Source organism: Anoplopoma fimbria, chromosome 9, assembly GCF_027596085.1.
Source record: "Anoplopoma fimbria isolate UVic2021 breed Golden Eagle Sablefish chromosome 9, Afim_UVic_2022, whole genome shotgun sequence".
In the NCBI taxonomy this organism is placed as follows: domain Eukaryota; kingdom Metazoa; phylum Chordata; class Actinopteri; order Perciformes; family Anoplopomatidae; genus Anoplopoma; species Anoplopoma fimbria.
In genome coordinates, this window is record NC_072457.1 from 13,194,880 (window position 1) to 13,216,493 (window position 21,614).

General features: G+C 42.7%; 1 protein-coding gene across 1 annotated transcript in view; it reads right to left on the bottom strand.

The window, feature by feature from the left end:
- Positions 1-20,704, bottom strand: part of znf827 (zinc finger protein 827) — a 67,424-nt gene extending 46,720 nt beyond the window's left edge. Inside the window, exons 1-2 of the mRNA XM_054603924.1 lie at positions 20,367-20,704; positions 44-1,318 (exon numbers count right to left, since the gene is read on the bottom strand). Coding sequence (XP_054459899.1) covers positions 44-1,318; positions 20,367-20,409 — 1,318 coding nt within the window. The 5' untranslated portion in view covers positions 20,410-20,704. The remainder of the gene's footprint in view (positions 1-43; positions 1,319-20,366) is intronic.
- Positions 20,705-21,614: the final 910 nt, after the last annotated feature.

Sequence of the window (21,614 nt, forward strand, 5' to 3'; positions counted from 1 at the left end):
TGAATATAGTGATTGCTATGCATATATTATTACTTTAGATTACCTGCTTGGCTGTTGGGTTTGCCTCTGCTCTTTGGAGTAGAGGGCAACAGCAAGTCTAGGCTCTGGGTGGGTGTAGAGGGCGTAGGAGCCTTCTGGTTCTTGTCCAGCAGGGGCTTCACATCCTCTTGGAGGACTCCAGCAGTCGCCAAGGAGGAACCATCTTTCTTCTCTGCCAGCAGGTTTCCTGCTGCCCTTGCTGCCACCTCTTTGAGCAAGGCAGCAGAGGAGGTCATTGACACGAGCGAGAGGAAGGAATTGGAGGATTGGTGGTCAGTAGCAGCACTGGTAGTCGACGAGGTTTGGCTCCGCTCACTGACTTTCTTGGAAAGCGCAGCAAGGGTGGAGCTAGCTGACTGCGGGCTGAACGGAGAGTTGAAGGCATCAAAGCGCACCACATCATCTCCTCGACCACCCCCTCCGAGGGCGGGCACTGCAGACGAGGCAGAGGTGGAGGAGGAGGAAGAAGTCGTTGAGGAGGAGGCCACGGCATTTTTGTCTTGAAGCACAGCATTGGCTGCAGCTTTTAACTTCTGGATTGCAGAGTCCGGGGACAGGCTGGAGCCGCAGGGCGTGGAGCAGCTGGCTGGTGGCCACTTATCTGCAACACCTGCCCATACGAAGCCACTGCCGTTGCTAGAGGTGACAGAGTTAAAGGGATCATGGGGCTCTTGCTTAATGTTGGTGACTGAGGGTGCCAAGGAGGCCGGTGAGGCTGAGCCGCTGTTGTTGTTGTTGTTGGCCAGTTTTCGGGCGAGAGCACTTAACTGCTGGGCATGGTGGGAAGACGGGGAGAGGGTCAGAGGTGGGGCTAGACCTATTGGAGGCGACTCCCCCCCAGCGCATCCCCTGGATGACCGACCCAGCAGATCCCCAGTGTCAAGTTTTAGCGACCCAGCCTCTAGGAGGCGACGTAGGTTGCTGCTGAGGGGTTTCCCCAGGGCACGAGATGCTGCCTCGCCGTACAGCGATGATACCACAGAAGACAGTGTGTCCTGGGCCGAGAATGCACCTCCATCCAGTCCGAGAAGTTCCAAAGAGGCACGATGGACGGGTGTGGGGCAACCCAATGAGCTTTCACCTCCACAGGTATCGTGGTCCCCGGACCCGGTGCTGACTCCAGGCCGTTCATCAGGAGAGGAGCCCCTGGCCAGGAGGAGTTCATCCTGGGTGTCTCCATAGGACGACGACTCCGAGCGCGTGTCAGAAGCATTCCCATACCAGCCTTCTTCCTCCACAGGACCGTCGTCAGGCCCTCCTTCCTCATTGCTGTCCACATCTGGAAGAGGAGAGAGAGCATACGTACAGATATCAACATGCTATAGTGAACAGTAAGATTAAGCATCATCCTTCAGCTGAATACCCGAGTATCCTGAGTTTGAATTGTGAACATCAAACACTTACTACAAAGAGTTAAGTAGAGGGCATCGTCAAAGCCTCTGGCTTCACAGCTTTTAAAATTGGAAATTGCTATTTACTATTCACTGCTATTATTTCCCATCCTTGCTTGTCTAATGCTGCAGAGCAATAAGTGATCTGTACTCTTTGGAACCAAGACCACTATTTTGAAAATTCATAAAAACTAACCTGCCCAAAACAAAGTCAAATGGCCATTAAAAGGTGCAAAACATACAACACTTCATTGCTCAGCAAGGAGACCACTAAAATGAATATGAACACAGATTCAACCTCGTTTTAATACAATGGCAGCTTTCCACAAGGTGCATCCAAGACATTTGAGTAATTTAGATTTTTCTGTCTTTCTTTAACCATATTTTTTCCCACCCTTGGTCTGGAAGAGTCTAGTAAAGGGGTTACCATGACAACGGGTCCTTCTGGGAGGCTAGACAGCAAAGATTAGGGTAATGGAGGTTACAGAACTAGATTAATATTCATGAGCCTGCAGATACCACCGGGGAGCCAATAAGGATAGGGTTAAGGTCACCAAGGGTCATTAATATACACTTCATGTATCAATATTCATAAGCAAAACATTACAGCTTGCCAGACAAGGGCGAACAAAGAAAAAGTGAATATTCCTAATACATATTAACAAACCTCCATAAGAACATGTCAAAAGCACCAAGCCAAAACAAAATGTCGAAAAACTGACTTTTTCACCTTCCTCTTTGGGTTTCCATCCAAAACCCCACAAAACATCTGATGAAAAGGAACTGGCTGAGATTTCTGAGAAAAGTCTGCACTCACACAGTTGCAAAAAACATGTGGCTTGAAAAATGCCTCGCACACCAAGATACAAACAGTAAATTCACACACACCAAAGCTGCCCTCACCCTCTAAACCCTGACAGAGGCCTGGTGGGCCTGCTCTCTGTTTACAGGCAAAGGCATAACGGTTGCCAGGCAACCCAGCCCTGCGACCTGTTGGGATCATTAGAGTTGGCTGACATCTGGCCAGCGTGGCTCGCCATGGTCCACAAAAGGTGACCACAATCACAACCCTCTATGACCGATACTCTCCTGCTGCAACAGATATCAAACAGGGCTCACACACTTTCAGACATCTTCACATCTGCGTCTCACACACAAACACATCTTTTTCAGTAACACAGATATACAAAAACTGACAGGAAATGTCAGAAGCCAATACACAATGCAACGGATTATGCTATAATAATGGCCTCAGGTCTTTCCAACCAGTCTATGAACCCATATCTAATGGACTTCACCTACACAGACAATGCAAGAGGTATGAGACTGATGAGCATACACAGCAAGCGTGACCCTTCTCTTTTCTTTAGGTGAATGAAAACGTCATAATGTGCCGATAGTGAACCCAATCCTCCCGTGCTCCTTGAAGCCATTTTGCCACCTGAGTAGGGTTAACAGGAATGAAAGGGAGGGAGAGGGAGAAAGAGCCTGTGAGTCATGCAGGGCAGGGCTTGACCCATTTATATGTGACATGTGAAAAGCAGCGAGAGCCACTAATGGCGATAACGTGGTTAGAGGGAAATCGCTAGATTGCTGACCCAAGGTCTTAGCTTTTGAGGCTGAACTCTCTGGCTTCCTAGGCTCACTCTTAAACCTCAGGGTTAGGTACAGCTGAACGCAGCCCTACACCACTATCGTTCTGCAAGAGTGCTACAGAGCACTGATGCACTCCACTACCATGGCTTTGTGTGTCACAGGCGAGCCACCACCGTGGGCGGAATGACATTTCCCAAGGTCATGGTCTCCGGCCCAAGCTGTAAGGGGGGCTACGTCTGAACTCTGTTCTCTCAACCGCTGCTGTATGCCCACCACACGCATGGGCGCAAACATATGCACATACATACGTTTAGACTACAAAACACTGAATGCACAGCCAAGAATGTAATTTAATGCTGATGTCCTCCCCCACCACTGCATTTCTGACACGCATTCAACTGCTTTGCCTCCAGTACGGTGGCTGGCTCTGCGACAGTAACGGCAACGGCCCCCCAAGAGATGGAAGCATGGAGATACGGACCGAGGCGGCGAGCGTCTGCCACTGAAAGGGAACCATTTAGCGGTGTAATGGCGGGGATGACTTGCATGTTGAGACAAACAGCTGCGGGGTGCTCAGCAGTCTGGATCTGTTATCACTCACACACGGGTGATTCAGTGGTGCAGCAGCGGGGTATTTTCTCTCTGGGCCACAGAGATGTATAGCGCCACCACATTATAGACAAAGAGAGAGCCATAACAGGTCAAAGGGCAAGCTGAGGCTACATAAAGACAAGGCCGAGAGGCTTCGAGACCGGCTAGAATTAACTGCCTTGAGCTTGAACACAGATGTACACTGAGCAGCTAAAAATGTTATGATGTAGCACCTCTGTGACTTACAGTGTTTGGAAACCTGTGTGTTGTGTTAACCTGTCACAAAAAAAATGCTCACAGCCTGCAACTACAGCTAAAAACAGTTGGACATTACAGGTAGTGTACTTGTTCATTGTTTCACCGTGCGGCGCTGTCAACAATCTCCATTTGTGAACTTGGCAGGAGTATTTTGGCCGTGGCTTTTCTAGGTCAGAGAGGGGTGCATGTATGTGTGTGCGCACGCACATACGTACAAGTTTAGTACGCGGGTGAGCCAGATTTCCTTGTCAAACAGAATGAGCACTAGTAACGGGAAGAGTGTGAGTTAGAGAAGGGAGAGAAGAGCAAGGGGACTGGAGTAAAGGTAGGTCAGGAGGTCACCCACCACATGACTTGTGTGAGGCTGCTGACTAGCATATTCCCTCTAACACACACACACACACACACACACACACACACACACACACACACACACACACACACACACACACACACACACACACACACACACACACACACACACACACACACACACACACACACACACACACACACACACACACACACACACACACACACACACACACACACACACACAGCTATTCTGTGACTTAGCCAGGCATGAAAATTGGCCTCACTGACCCCACCCTGAACTGGGTAGGGGAGAGGAGACGGGAAGGCGAAGGGAGGAAGGGACAGATAGCGGGATGGTTAAGGGAGGGGTTGATTTGTCTGGGCAGGAAAGAAGAGGAGGCCATTAGCCGATTAAGGCTGGACAGGGGGTGCATCAATACTGTGCCGATGTCAAAACGAGAGTCATGCCCATGAGCTAATATAGCAATGAGAGTAAGAGAGGCAATGAGAGAGGGAGCACGAGCTGGAGAGATAGTGCAGGTCAGGGAATCACTAAAATAGCAGAGATTGCTCACCGCAAAGCCATAAAAAGTGAAATAACATAAAAGATTGCAACAACATACCAAGACTCAAGCCATCACAGCCACATCGGCAAAATGATTAGTCTTACAACCACCCTGCTATGAATGGGTGTAGAGGGCTGGCGGTGGTGTGTGCATGTCTTTGGGAGTGGGTTAAGGAGGTAGAGCAGGGGGGTGAGGACGGAGGAAGAAGGCCAGCGAGTATGGATGTAGTGAGGAAGGAGCCACGGCGGTAATTAAGTGTCCGGCTGGGCCCTGGCGGGAGTTGCCACGGCCGCGGGCTATGCTAATGAGCACGCCCGGCGGTCAGGGCTCCCTTATTAGCGCCTGCTGGACAATATGGTGGGAGAGACTAGCGGGCTCACGTCTCTGCAAATGACTAACTGTCCTCCCGAGGAGGAAGGTAATTCCATTAATTGGGACACACCGGATCAGGATCGCTTCCCTTCCCTTTTCCATAATCTCTCACTTGCTTGATCTCTTTCACACCCACATTTTTTTTTCTTTTTCTTTCCTTCTTGTATTTCCCTCCCTTCATCTCTTTCCGTCCTTCTTCTGTCTTCATAACACGGAATTCAAATATTAAAAATAAATATAGCACAGATGCTTTAAATAAATCCAGCTGGATGTGTGGGAGCTATCAGACATATATCCCCCCCTTCACATTAAATTATATGCCATCAATCTGTTAAATGCTGTCTTTTGCTGGAGCAACATAATTGCTCCAAAGTTTATCCATCATGTTATTTCTATTAGGAAGTTGATGAAACATGACAACCAACAAGGGTACGGGGGACATGTGATCACAAAAGCAGAATGTCAGGCAACGTTGCAGGTGACTTACTTTTGATGAACTTGGAGATGATGTGATAGCATTTCACTTTTGTTTGGAAGTAACACCACTGTTTTACATTATCCTATTTAAATATACTGTCCATTGGACAAACTGAAGGCAGCACTTCCAACTACATCCATACAGTATACATGAAATCAATTATATAGGTGTCATTCATGTGTTGTCACACTAACGAATTTATGACTTTAATACGATATTCTGCCTAAAAATCTCGACACCAATACTGAAACTATATCACTACAAAAATCTTAAAAAGTAAAAGGTATAATAAATGACAGAACATGGAAGTTTTTTTTTATTAATAAAAAATGTTTTAAGCAAAAAATAAACATGGTTTGCTGTCCCCTATACTTGAGTTTGTGATTTCTTTGATGGTTAACTTTATATTTGCAACGAGATTTCACATTTTACAGGCTTTTTTTTGTAAAACATCACCCCCCACCTATGAATCACTAATTATTCAGGAGGAGAGTGGCACTGCAGCTCGGGAGAAGGCAATAGGATTCTAAAACGAAAAACCAACAAAATTATAATAAATTCAAATGAGGTTCTGTGAGAAGTTGATGAAAAAGTTGCTTAATACAGGAAGACGCCATAGTAACTGTAGTAAGCACTAGTTTTTTATGTCTAAGTTGTGTTTGTGTCACTTTTCCATCCATGTCACATTACTGAGAAACACAGTAAAAAATACTTTAACACATACTTGTTTGTGGTTATGTGTTTGACAAATTACAGGTGATGCTTATAAAAGATGGTGAATCTAATTTTATCAGTAGATTTTGTCGGTAATTAGAACCGTGTTGATATTTTTGCAGATAACAGTCACCAGCTCAGAGTGGGACTGTGCAGCCAGTGAGCAGTTCATGATCTGCTTTAATCTTCTTCTCAAATGTATTTGTTGAGTCCATCCTTATGGTAAGGCGCTAGCTAAATTCTGGAACTTGCATTTTGTTGTTGTACTGTTGCAAAGATAAATTGCCCTTTCCCTGGGATCCAAACCCAATGCTGTCCTCAGGTAGAGCGTTGTGCGAACACATTGCCCCGCTGTCACAGATTGACGCAACTCATAATAGCCTACAACTCTTATTAAAACAGTTTTCATTCTTAAAGAACCGCATCAAATAAAATGTGGTATCTTACCATTTTCTGCGACAGGATACTGCGATCCCTTTCTAGTATAGGTATGACGTGCATTCATGTTAGACATAAAAAAACATTATTACAAACTCAGAATCAACTCTTTAATTTCAACGCCAACTATCAACATCATCCCGTACAGCTTGTACCCTGTTACAAAGATGTAAAGAGCTCATCTTTTAGCTGGAATCTGAGGTGAGGTGATACTCTCAGTGAGGATCAGAGTTCAGGCAGCAGGGCTATATATAATGGCGGTCGAGTCGTATTGAAATGTAGTGCAAATTACCATCTGTGTATTTTCGGCCTTGGCCTCCGTGGTTTGTGGGTACTTTGGGCTGCATGCCAGAGGTGAAACAGGAAGGAGAAGTGTTCTTGGAAGAGAATGAGACGACTGAGAGCCCCAGACCTCTGAAATTCCTCATTGCAGATGAAGTGCACTTTACCCTCTGGTTTATTTTTCCCTTCCATTTTTAGCATTTCATGTAAAATAAATAAAAAAATACTTGCTCATAAGCTCAGATGTGTCATCAAAGCTATGGACCTAAATTGCTGGAGGCAGACAAGTCGTATGTCTATTGCATCTTTGCAGCATAAACACAAAGATTGTGATTAGGGAAACAACTGAATGTGATTGACTTTATTTTTCACAACACACATGTTTTTATGCTTGGGAGAACAATGTTGTGTTGTACATAGTATTTACTGTGTTTTAAATGTTGTAACATCTGAATATTAGTCACATTTATTACAGCATTTAAAAAAAAGAGAATAGAAATTATGATTAACATACCTGTTTTCAAGTCCTGTCTTAATATTTAAATTCAGCTTAACTTGATGCCAAGTATCACAGTATATGAAATTAGTTCAATTGCAGTGAGCTCTGCAGTTAACGTGGCTCCTGCAGTTATAGTAATTTAACATTTTTCCCCACATTCCTTCGCAGAGGGAGTCCATTTCCATTTCACATGAAACAACATCCTAATGCAATTGTGGGAATTTGGAATGAGATCATTACATCAAGGCCTGTATGAGTAGCTAATTGACATGTATTGCATATAACTTAATCATCTCATGGACACCCGCTGTAGTTGAACACAGAGAGTACTTCACAAGATGTTTATGATTTTTTTCTTGCAAAAATCTCTTAATTATCAATAATTTTGATGTGGCAAAAGTAATGATGCTATAGCTTCTATGAATGGGGGAAGAACTGCGACATCTCAGGAAAACTAAAATAGCTTGAAAAAAACTACTGCCCATAGGAATCAACAATGAACTGACCAATGTAGTGGATAGTCAGTGGTGTTTAAATATTGGCCAAAGAAAGCCTGAAAGCATATAGAAACCTGTTTTGCTGGTTGTCTGTGGACAGATTTGTAAAAATATATTTTAATTTTATTGCATGTTTTATTTAGAAAACTGTTTACTTAGTTGTACAGTTATACAGCCCGTGTGACTGTGTTCTTCTATTTAGCCTTTGGCTGTTTGTAATGACTTTCCTTCTTTCTTAATCCAATTGCGCAGTGGATTTAGGTTGTAAATGTAGATGCAAATGCTGAGTGCCAATTACAAGGAGTGACTTCGGCAACTACTGCGTATAGTGATCTCACAGACATCCCCTTCATAATGACAACAAGCCGTTGGCCTCCAACATAGCAAACTGTTATCGTGACTGTCAATGGCAGCTATCGGTCAATTAACAAATTATTCAATGCATAAAACATCTGGATGAGAATGTCAGTTTTAGCTTATTAAGTACCTCACAAATAAGTCATTAATTGCGTCGCTGAAAAACTATAATTGAATATTGCCCCAAAAAAACTACCGTAAACAGTCCTGCTCACTGGTTTACAATAACTGCCACAGAAAATACTGTGTAAACACAAAATACTGTGTAAACACAGTATTTTCTGCTAGTGCCAGTTGTGGATATTGTGTGCGTTTGCGGTAAGAGAAGGCTCTGTTTAAAATCTGACAGATTAATCCCACTAATAACACTGGCAAATGTATGAAATGCGTGATAAATATCCCAAGCACATTGATGTGTGTATGGCATGAGTCACCCTTAATGGTTCTCAAAGTTATTGGATCCCTGACTTACTCTGAGTCGGCATTGGTTCTGGCTGGGTACATAAAACACAACATAAAAAAGAGAGTGGGCCTGTGGCACAGCAAGTGGCAAGGATTAACTGGCTAATTACAAGGTGAGTAATACTAAAACCAGCATACTGTTATTCCTAGTGAACTGGTTTGAAAAACCAACAGGCCCTAGGTCAGCGTCTCACTGTATGGTTGTATTGTAAAACACTGCCAAAGGTTTATGAATGACTTATATTTGGTAATGATGAGTCATGCTTTTTTTATTTTTATTAATTCTACCTTGCAAGTAGCCAGTAGAAAAGAAGATCTCATGTCCGACAAGGTTGTCTTCTTGTCTTTGAAAGCAAAGTACGGTCTTTCTCTATTGAATTAATAAGAAAATGATAATTTGACCAAAAAGGAAACAGCTACAAGGACCATCTGTGGATCACCAAACTCCACACAACAAAACTGTTAGCAGTACCATTTTAATAAATAATTAAAAAAATATTTGATTTCAGAGGTCAAATTAAATATGTATTGCGTATCACATGGTTAGTCTCCCACTCATTGGACATCATTTATTGGTTTGTTGCTAAGTGATTTTTTTTATTGGTTTGATTTTACAAAATAACTGCCTGGGTATTTAGAAAGTACGTTTGGTTCTTTAACAGCATGGTGTCTGTGGGGGGTATTATTCAGCAGCATAAATGCAATCCAAGCATTTAAAACTGTTGACCAGCCATTCTGCTCAAAAAAAGTAATTTGGTCACATGGGTTTGTAAAGTGTTACATTTATTCCAAATATTTACATGTTGCATTTCCCTATTTTGTCTATTTTCCTTACGTCTTTTAGACCTTTATGTTTTTTAATTGCTCTAATGTTCCATTGCTTGTAGGCTAAAAACACAATACAATGTTGGTTTGATTTCAATATAGTACAAACGCTCTCTATCCAAAATTGGATATCATGAATCATAATATAACACATTTATTGTGGATAATAGCCAGATGCCAAGTCTGTCCATAACCAGCCAAAACACCATCAAAAAGCAGTAGGCCATTCAGCAGGATGCTGTTGAGCTGGCATGTTTTTTTGTTTGTTTTTTGACCGAATGATTTACACCATAGATTTAGAAACTCATGTGATACTGCTGCACGTATGAAGATTGTTTTTCATTTATAAATATATATACACACAATAATTATAATAATTCCCAAAGTTCCCAGTATCCTATATAGAAGAACTTGTGAATTAAAGTTATTTTTAAATAAATTGTTTGAAAAATGCATTCATAAGTTGCTTGACAAATGGGGCTCATTGCCAGTATAGTGTCTGAACACTAGATACTACAAAGCAATCTTGATTCTGTGGGAAAGAGCTGTTCATATTCATCAAGACTCAAGCCGTTCCCTCTCACAGGAATTGGCATACGTGGGTGGCATCGTCTTTGTGAAACTGAATACAGGCAGCACATGTAGCACACTTTAAAACACCACATACCGTGGACAAAAACTTAAGTGTTTCTACTTGTGTGAAATATAAAATAATTTATGCCTCTGACACATGAATGCTCACAACAACACAAGTTATTTTTCTTAAATGCCCAATGCTGGATTGCTTACCTAAAATGTACTTGGTACCATTACGATCAATGTTGTGCTGCAGTTTTTTCGGTGTGTCGTGTAGTGTTTCCTACAAACTGGCATAGAAACAAATCCAGAAGAATCCACAACAGTAATATTTTTTTAGTTTCCTATTCTCAAACACAGAGTCATTAGCATAAACCTGCAACTGTTCAAATAATATTACTGCCCCCCTTTGCTTTCAATCAGGCAAAATTGTCTTGAACACAGCTCAGATTACCATTTCATGTGCTTTTGAAAACTACTAATTATGAGCCACTTGACATACTAGTCAGATCCCATCAATTTGTCTTCCGGTTGACAAAGTAACCTCATTCAACCACGACGTGGACGTGTCGCGCTAGCATTCTCAAGTAGACAGGGTACATTCTTTGGAACAAGTGAAAAAAGAACAGGCCATCACCCTGCTGCGTTGTTTTCTGGCATACTGAAGCTCCTCGCAGAGGTGATTGCGTGTCTGTGGAAGAGAAGTGAGAGAGAGTGGGAGGGTGGAAGGTGGGAGTGTGTACAGCGTCCATGTATTGTTTGTAAATCACCCTGCTGGCAAAAGGGACACTCGGCTCTATAGCAGCCAGTCCACCATGGGATACAAAGCAAGGTCCGGTGGGAGGTGGGGGTAGAGTGAGAGGTAATTCTATATGTGCATGTATGTAAGGGGACAGTGTGTTAGAGCGAAGGAGAGAGTGTCTATTAGAGACACTTGGAATGGATGGCGAGGGAGAATGAGCAGAGGAGCGAGGAAAGACGAAAGAGGGAGGGAATCTTGAGAATTGAGGGGGAGGGGGGAAAGATGCCTTTTTTTTTATGGTGGTATTGCTTTGACGGCTGCTTGGCAGAGGCGCCCAAGGCAGTGCCTGCTTGGATTTTAGCCTGTCACTTAGGACAGGGACACTAATCAGGATTGGTCCCGGTCCCTACCCCAGGAAAGGGGGAGCACTTTCAGGCCATTATTTACAAAAAAAAAAGGAAAAAGAGCGAGCAAGAGAGGGAGAAGAATTGCTGTGGCACAGCAGGAAATGCTAACCGCTAACCTCATTTACATGCAGGTCCAGGGAGAATGGGGGGGGGGGGGGCTTATTCCGTTTCCAATCTCCATGTTAAATGCTGGCCAGGGCAGCTGATGGGAACGAGAGGCATTGTTCGCCCCATGCTGCTCTCCATTACACCAATACCTGCCTCGCTTTCTTTAAGGTATAAAAAGACATTTCCTTGGTAATTTTAACCCCCCACCTGATATCTATATGAACTTGACATGCAACGTATGCGGCCGTTTACCTTGTTCAGCCTGTGTACTGCTGCAACCAACCTTCATTGGTCTATCTGTTCTGTCATAACCAGGTTGTGACCTGAGGCTGTCGCATTCAAAGCCATCCTTCACCCACTGAGTCTGTTCTGTGGCATAATGATTGCTATGACAACCATCACTTAAAGCCATGGGTAGGTGGAGGAGAGATGTCAGCTTCTCGTCTACTCTTCTGATGATCTCATTTCTGGCTGGCAGGTACAACAAGGTCAAACACTGAAACTGGAAAAGTGGCTGCTTGCTACATGCAAATGACGAGACCGAGTTTCCAAACAATTACACTGCCCTGTCCAAATCGACATGGGGCTAAGCTCTGAGAACCACAAGGTGGGGGGATAAAAGAAAAAAATACAAAAAAAAAAAAAAAAAAAAAAAAAAAAAAAAAAAAAAATCAGGGGAGTTAGAGAGAATGAGATGTAGAGGGAGGGATGTCTGTCTTTGGCCAGCTATGAGCACAAAGTCTAGCTGTGCGTGCCAAATGAGGTTTTTAAACGGTTTTTCTGGGAGGATTTGTGCTAATCTAGAAAACCTTCTGGAGGAAGTGCAAATACATCTGCCGCTGACCACTCCCCTGTAGAGTACGAGGGATTAATGACATGGCAATCTGAACCAACATGGCCCCCATTCAAAACACTCGTGGGGAGTGGGAACATACGGGCAATCATGAGCTGGGCCGTCAGATTCAGTCGATTTTTAGAAGAGTTTGCTACCTACAACCATTGATTTATTATCCTAGTCTGCTAATTTGTCCAGCCTCATTTGTTTCCACGTGTGGTTATGGTGCTTACAGGTACCATAAGCTACAAGGCTCCTCACTCAGAATGAAATATCCAGTGATTAGCTAATCTCATTAGCATCACAAGGACAAAAACCAAGTGACCAAATGCCCTTGGTAAACAATGAGAGGATGAGTCCTGAGTCACATCGTTTCGTTTAATGCACTAGGAGATGCTACGACCACATTGTGCAAATGGGGAAGCCTCCTCTACGACACTGAATTAGTCAAGACGCTCACCTGCGTTTTTCAGCATCATAAATAACCCACACGGCATTGACAATGGCTTTCTCCGAGATGACATCACATCAGGATTTTTGTCCCGGAGCCAAACACTTCCACTCTCCTATTAGAGGTGATATATTGTTTCCCTAGAGAGCTGTCACTGCCTTATGGTCCTACTATCCTGTGTCTGTAACAGACCCCCCCCCCCTCCCCTCTGTACTTTTAATCTCCCTATAAAACTGATCCTACTTCCCAAAAAGCTGCAGACACACAGCTGTTAGCGTGGCTAGTTAAAGACATTAGCCTGTGCTTTGCTCTTGACTGCCTAAATGAGCAATGTGGAAACACTTCCACACCAAGAGGAGAGAGGTGTTAGCCCAGCTAGTGCATCACAGGCTAACTGGAGCCAGTGCTTAAGAGAGAGAAAGAGAGAATCAGTGTGCATGTGTGTGTAAAAGGCCGCCTGCCCTACTCTACCCACACAGGAAGTGAGGTCACCTCATAGCACTGCGCCGTGCAGAGTGCATTCAGCGAAGGCGACAAAGATCAACGAGTTGGCCAAAAGCCATTTTAATTTTGCCCCCTAGCAAAATATACATACTCTGATGAACTAGACTGGATTACTACGCTTATAAAAACAGCTTTAGGGACAGTTAACATGTGATGTGCTGTATAAGCAGAAGGTTTGTAAGGACAGTCAAAAAGCAATATTATTGTCAGAATACATACTAAAATCAGATGCCACAGTATGCTAAAAACGTTGAATTTCACGCACTAGTTAAAGATTCCCCACATGCTCCAAAAAAATCCCTCAGAGCCCTCAGGCAATGGTGTTTCTTCGATCACAATTTAGGAAGTACTTCATCTCTTTACAATGTAATTTTTGTGTCTTCCTAAGAGTGAAACGTGAGACAGAGTCCAACAATAAATCACATCCCTGTTTAGAGCGGGCGTCTGGCACGACTGGCCGGCTTCAGCTCCCCAGACCACTACCTCCTCCTCCTCCACCTCCTCCTCCACCGCCGCCTCCTCCTCTCCTCTCATGCTCTCCATCCCTCATGCCTGTTAAAGGCTTGTCCTGCAGGGCCTGGATGCACTTGTGTGGTACAACAACAGAGAAACCGCCCAAAGCTCTTAACAGCTCTTCCTCTCCACTTCCTCCCTCCCTCCATCTCCACTGCTACCACACCACCACCACCACCACCAGCTCCTCTCTCCCTTTCCACCCCGCTCTGTCTTTCCCAGCTGCACCGGCGAGCTGTTCCGTATGAACTGCTGCCAGCTGAAAGCCTGCTACTCCTGTGAGATTGCTATTACTCAGTGCAAGCAGGGCTCTGCGTAGCCAAAGGGCTGCTCTCCGAGCTGTAGATCTCCATGTTGTGACTTGTCAACACGGGAAAAATCGTTACCAAGGCTGAGGCACTTCCATTCCACATAGAGGGGGATCTGATTGAGACCAGGCAGACAGGCAGGTTACTGCACTGGAGGCATTAGGACAAACACTGTTACCTGACTTTGTGCTGCAGAGGATTTTCTGCTCAGAGAAGGCACTTTGAATTTATTGAATAACAAATATCTGAAGAAAAAAAAAATACATTTCCACAGTGAATTTCAACTTATGTTACTGATGTTAAATCAAAAAAAACTTGTAGCCAGATGTTGGACAAGATAAATCAGAAGCTCATTTGAGATTCAACATTTTAAAAGTTGACCATTACAGGGTTTTTTTGTGTTAGGATTTGAACTAAACTGTGGTGTAAAGTAATAACATTTACTTTTTAAAGATGCAAGCAGACAACTAAGAAAACTGGAAAGTGATAGTATTCTAATGTTTTTCTCTAACATCACTGGTAAATGCAGGACTGTGTGGAAGTTTTTAGTACTTATTATTATTATAAATTAAAATAACTTATCTCTGCCGCATCTCTGTTAAGTGTTTACAGCAATATGCCAACACAAGAAAAACTGCACAAAATGAATAAAAGAAAGTCAAAAATCTGGCTAAAGTTGATAAAAGAAGAAGCACACTTCACCCAGATTGTGACCAAGCATTCAGTACATCTTTGGTTTGACAGTTTTTTTATAGCTCGTGCTACAAACCCGTCTTAGTTGGTATCCAAAAATATTCAGAGTAAACTAGCCCTTGGTAAACGAAACCTCTCTATCAAACACCCACTGTACACATATAAACATCATTATGGCACATAATAATATTTAACAATCAAATAAAAAAATGGTCAAAGCTTGAAGCACGAGATTATTTTTCTCTCAATAAAGATTTTTTTCACTTATTTGTTGCTTTGCCATTAAATATGTGAGAAACTTGAGACTTGTGGGACACAACGAGCCTCTTAAATACACATGTAAACACGGACTCTTCTACTGCAAACACAATTGTTGATCCTTCAGGTAAACTCAAACATTTTCTTTTCAAGAATTAAATATCACAAATAACTTATGGGTAGAACTAGACACACAGGTTTTGTCTGATCCGCTACTTGTCGCTCGGAAAGCAATATTTCACCAGGAGTCCACAATGCTCCCAAACCGGAGATGTAAATGAAAAAGGGGCGGGACTTCGGGGTCTGCCGTTTCTAGAGCGGGGCTTTAAATACAAAGTGGACATATGACAACTATGAGAAACAAAGTTTGCTCAACGTCAACGCTATATTTTCTTTGCCATTAGACTAATGAAGTGGCCTTGAATTCATGAATGGGATGTGAAAATCTGGCTAGAGGTAAATAAAATGGGTAGTCTCATTACATTACAGTCATTTAGCAGACGCTTTTATCCAAAGCGACTTACAATAAGTGTATTCAACATAAGGTCTCCTTCAACAACTATGATCAATGTGATGATGAACAAAGTACTTAAGACAACATAACCAAAACTTAACAAAAGGGGTTGTGATACCCACCACCAAACAAGGAGCTTTTCCAATATTCATTTTTTATTTATTTCATGCATTAGCGACACTTCAAGGTGCCATGTGAAATAAATGGGCACTCAAATTCAAATGAATATTCTATCGCGATGTGAAAGAGGTATTTCTGAAAACGTTCCTATCACGCGTCATTCTTGGGTTCCATACAGACCCAACCAGAGCTTTGACTCTTAAGTGACATTTATCTTTAAGTTGAATTAACTATGAAATGCATCACTGACATCATGATGATATACCACCCAGCGTTTATCTGGTTGGCCGATTGTCTAAAGTAGCAAATGAGGTTAATGTTTGTGTATAAGATCGACACCCTGAGGCTCATCTTGACCAAATATAACCCTTTACAACTGCCTGTTTATTCACATCAGTGTTTTCGTTTACCATCAAGCAACACACAAAAGACAGAGTCCAGTTTGGCCAATGAATGTCCAGTGAAAGCCGGTTCCTCTGCTCTCTGTTACAGTGTATGGTGAGCGAGACATCCACAACCTTTCCCCTGCCCTTTAATTCATTTCTAAGTTAAAGCCTGTGTATCATTATTCGCTTGAGCTCCACTCGCCCGACACCGCCAGAGCACCCAAGCCCCATCAAGTTGAGGGGGGAATGTAGCGGTGGTGGTGAGGTACGGGATTCTTGGCAGAAATTCCCCACAAATTTTATGCCAAGAGCGAAATGGAAACCTCCTCTAATTTTCCTCTCCCCTTAATCCAATGTTTTTCAAGCCCCAGCCCCACCAAGGTCATTATAATCATAGCAAGTGGAAGGGAGCCAGTGACCCGCCATTACAGTGAGGTGCAGAGCCACCCAGTCAGGAGGAGACCATATCTGTCTAGAAATGTTAAAAATCTCTCCATCTTAAATGTAGATCACCGGGGGGATAAGTAAGCAGAATACAAATGTCCCCCCTCAATACACTTAAGTTTGTGATCCTTATGATGTGGACTCCCTCTCAGTCTATACTTTCAACATACTCACCAATTTACTTCTAAAGACTGCTGAGGACAAGAATAACGACTGGATGAGAAACGCCGACTATAAAATGAACATTTTAGAACATAATATACCAAAACAACACTGAATATTAAGTCCTATTCTGACTTATTTAATGTCATTTTTTTAAATCACAAAGTCACAAACACAAAACAATAAACCTTACAAGCATATTCACTAACCCTAACTTTAAATGGGGAGTAATAAGGCAGTAAAAATTACACAAACAATAACACACTGCAAGGTCATAAAGAATGGCAGTTTTCATTGTGGCACCAAAGGTCATGTTTACTTGTCAGAGTGAAGGCGCCATACTGTACTGTGACCTCCATAGCTGGCTTATGTACCCACACACACACACACACACACACAAACACACTGTTCACTTTCGCATGTGCGTGCCGTGCACATACACACTTAAGGAATAGTCTCCTCTCACAAGCTGTGCCACAGACAGTAGGTAAGTGCACACACACTGGGCTACACAACCCATATATCTGGGTCTGTGCTAAGATAAAGCACCTCCAGCATTAAAGGCAGTGTATTAGCTTGCCCTTTTTCACCACAGATGAAGAGATTTGAAGCTCGATATTGTGCTCGTTGGCTGGCACACCACCCGGGTGTTGTTGGCTGAATAATGAAAACACACAGACTGACAGCGAATGGCATGAGGTGACACTTCCATTCTAGAGTGGGAAGATCCGAAACAAAGCGCAAAAAAGCTTCTGACAAATTCATACTTTCCTGTGACAGTTTGTCGACTGAGGAGGAAAACAACTCCTAAATCAGAAAAAAAATAGGCTTTCATTTCAACCCAGGAACACAGGCGCAGCAGTGCTCCAGTACAGAGCCTACACAGGAGGACATGATTTCAGATACGTGGGTGAAGGCTATTTTTGCTCCAGACCAATTACAAAGCAGATTAATTGAAAAGGTTGAGAGGGGCTGTCTTTGGTCTTCTTGCCTCAAAGACAGAAAATATTGGACTTCATGTTTGACTGATCCAGCTTTAATAAACACAACCTCTCACCGTTTTCCTAGTGTGCTATTATGTCTTTAAAAAAAAACTCCAGGGTACATTTCAGTGTTGAAATGGACAATAATTTACCATTAGCTTAGGTGGGCAATTACAGTACGTGCTAAAACATGATATGTCATAAAGACAACAAAATGAAACCCATTTCAATCACAATACATTAAAAAACTGAGTTAACACGTATCCCTGTTAACACAGGGCTTGATAGTAAGGGATGCCAGGTTGTCGTTGGCAACTATTTTGAGAAATTGGCGACCAATTGTTGGCCTTTGGTTGACAACCACTTTTTGATATATAGAAAAAAGGGACAGCAAACAGTAAAACGTGCACCCCAGTCTCTTCAGCTTTAAGTAAGAGGGGATTCAGCTTTCCAAGCAGAATCAAGACAGATTTGAGGTCATCTCAATTATTTTGTGACATTTTCATTTTTAAGCAGATGTTTAACTGCATAATATCTTAATTACTAAAAATATGAGGTGAAAATGGCAACCATATTTTCAGTTTCAACGACCAAATGCTGATGTGACTTTAAAAAGTAAGTTTTAAGCCCCTCAACACATGAACTCATCCGGTAAACTAAGACACTTTTTTTCTTATTTGGAAGAAAAATATACAACTTATCAAAGAATCAGTGAGCCATACTGAATTCTGTATTGTGTTATTCATATGAGCATAAACAAGAGTATGAATGTCACAATCAAAGAAGGGATATTCAGGTTCTGAAAACGGCATGTATTTCACCATTACACTGTAAATACACTTCATAAAACAAATATTCTGGTAACTGATGAGGAAAACATATTTAGAGAAAGAGTTCCTTGATGACTGTCTTCTTCCGTTGTGCAGAGTTCAAGAAAAAATGATGCAACAGTTTATACAAAAATCATGACCCTGTTCTGTGCAGTTCAACGATACAGCTTACATTCTCTTAATGCTGCATATAACTGTCCACATCTCACTCAGTTAAACACACAGACAAACACACACACCTACAGATACACTCACAGTCACACTCACTACTGTCACCCAGTCTCCACCTCTATGCCTCAAAGCCAACCCCTGCTATTTCCCAAGTTCAACCCTAGGTCAAACACCTTAGCAGTAGATCAAGTATATTACAAAAAAAAAAAAAAAAACAGCATTTGTATATATTTCGTGTGAGGCTACAGGGACAATAACTCCATAATGTACATTTTAAATAATGTGCCAGACATATTAAACTGTGACAGGTGCAGCAGGAGCTCATTCACAACGCAAACCCTTTGAAATGAGACGAAAGCGATGTTAGAAAACTGAGTAAGAGAGGCAACTTAGTGGCTTATTTTTCATGGTGGCTGTGACTGTGATGAACAGCTGGCATGGTCTGACATTTAAGAAATGAAGAAGATAGTGTCATAAGATAAATGCATCAAGCCCTTGTTGATTTAAAGATGAATCACCCAATTATTCACTATATTTACATATACCAATGTGACTAATTGAGCTGTCCGCTTGCGCATGTATTGAGCAGAAATGATCAAGAGCAGGAAATGTCACTCTGGGATGATTCCTTTAATAAATGGTTGTCATTGCCCACTACCCAGTGAGCAATCCTCTAGTGGCCGGTGGGAGCTATGGCAGCTTTTCATTATCTGGACCAATAAAAGGCACAATACGAACATCCAAGATACGGAGGGTCAAATGTACAAAAGTAAATCAACCTCCCACCAAAATCGAGATTTACTATAGTTTGTTTTTTCTCTCTCTGTTGCGGCACAGCGACGTTTTCAAGCGACGTAGTAGAGCACAAAGTGTCGTTTCCCCTTTTTCTACCCGCGTTATTGATCGTAGTCTGTCTGCAATGAATGGCTGCAAAAAAAAAAAAAGGAAGGGGGGGAAAAACCCTGAACTTCAGGTGACCGACCACGGCTCTGACACAGCCCGCATGCAGACTGGGAGGGGTAGAAAATATAGATATATATCAGCTCAGAAAAAACGCTACACACACTTACTACTTTTTTTTTTTTTTTTATTAAAGTCGGCGACAAACAAGCGCGAACAAATGTCGGTTCAGCGAATTTTGTAAAACTATGAAGGCGAAAGTTACACGTTTATCGCCGAGGAAAAAGGGAAGTTTACTAGATATCGCTGCTGCTGCTGCTAACGAGGAGCACCAGGGTACGGGGGGAGCCCAGACTCCGGCTCGTCTGATCCGACTGACCCTTCGTTTTATTGCGGCCAGACTCCCAGATCCTCCCCTTTTTCTGCCCGAAAAGCGACCCAGCGGTGGCGAACACATAAGCGAAAAAAAACAAAAACCCGCTCGGCCGCTCTATTCCTCGCGCACAACCGTCACGCACACATTTGCCCACTGACCGCAACCTTTAGCGGAACCGGACCTCTCATCGATTGTGCTCTTAATAAAGCCACGTATCGTTTTATCCACTCTCTGCCTAGCTAACGTTACCCCATCGCCAACAACATGGCTGCCTCGCTCGGACCTAAAAAGGGAGAAATAACCTACGCCGAGTCTTTTGTCTGTTTCACCTCTTTAACCCTAAACTACTGCGCAAAACACACGGAGAGCCGCTAAAAAAACCAACAAACGGAGCGGACGACTTACGTGAAGGCAGGCGCTTGGGTTGCTCCTGCTTCCTCCTTGGCATTTTCCCCCGTTTTTAATCACATTCTCGTCCTTGTTTAGGGATAAGAAGAAAAAAGGTTTTTCCCATTGAGACTGGAGGCGCCAGTGATGGCAGGGACTCGGTCGTGCACCTGGCTTTGCTCGGTTTAAGAGTATTGTTGGGGGAATGGGAGCTCAGGCGGAGGAGGCGCCGCTGTTGTTGTTGCCGTGTCTTGACTATGGCTGCTCTCGGTGCAAGTGTGTCTCCGAGCCCCTAACTAACACTAATGCAGGGATCAAAGGGCAGCAACAGCAGAGCAGCCGCACACACACACGCGCGCGCACACACACACACACATACACACACACACACACGCACATACACTCACTCACACACATTCACACACTCAGGCGCGCACGCACACATTCGAGGAGCTCGCCCCCGAGAGCAGCGGACGGACAAGGTGCCCCCGAGCTTTCAGGGTGTATTGCTGAAAAGAAAATGTATTTGGAAAAAAAAAAAGAAGAAAAAAAAAGCAAAGAGGGTATAAATCAGCAGAGAGACCATATTGATCGAGTCGAATTACATTAACGGAATCTATTTAATTAACTTCAAAAAAATAATATAATGGTAAGTGACGATAATAATTTATACAATAATGCGAATGATACAAATATGAACGCACACGTCAATTTAGACGCGATGAATACAAAACGCAGAGGCTTGTTAAACATGCATTTAGCTTGATTTATCAGAACAGACAGTGAATCACTATAACCAAATCTGTATTTTAATCAAAGATAAGAATCTCAATTGCATTAAGGTGAAATTGAATGCTGAAAATTAATTTTAGTAGGCTAATATTGACTGGATGACATTTTTACACCCTGGTTTTGGCAAACGTACATTACATACATCAGATATGGTGCTATATGATTTTAACACTTATAATGCTGTGGCATTTTTGAAGTATATTAGTATTATTTGTAAAGCCATGGTATTTATATACATAAAGAGAAAGATATTTCAAGCCTTAGGCTTAATAGATCCACTCCTATCCCAGAAAAGTCCATTTCACCATGATGGCTTGACTATAAAAAGTTTCTTAAAGAACAACTAAAAGCTTCATCTGCTGATTGACTTATAACCAAAACATAATCATGATCAAACATCCTATATTTTAATTTGGTTTATATCTGTCATCACCCCCCCCACACACACACACACACACACACACACACACACAC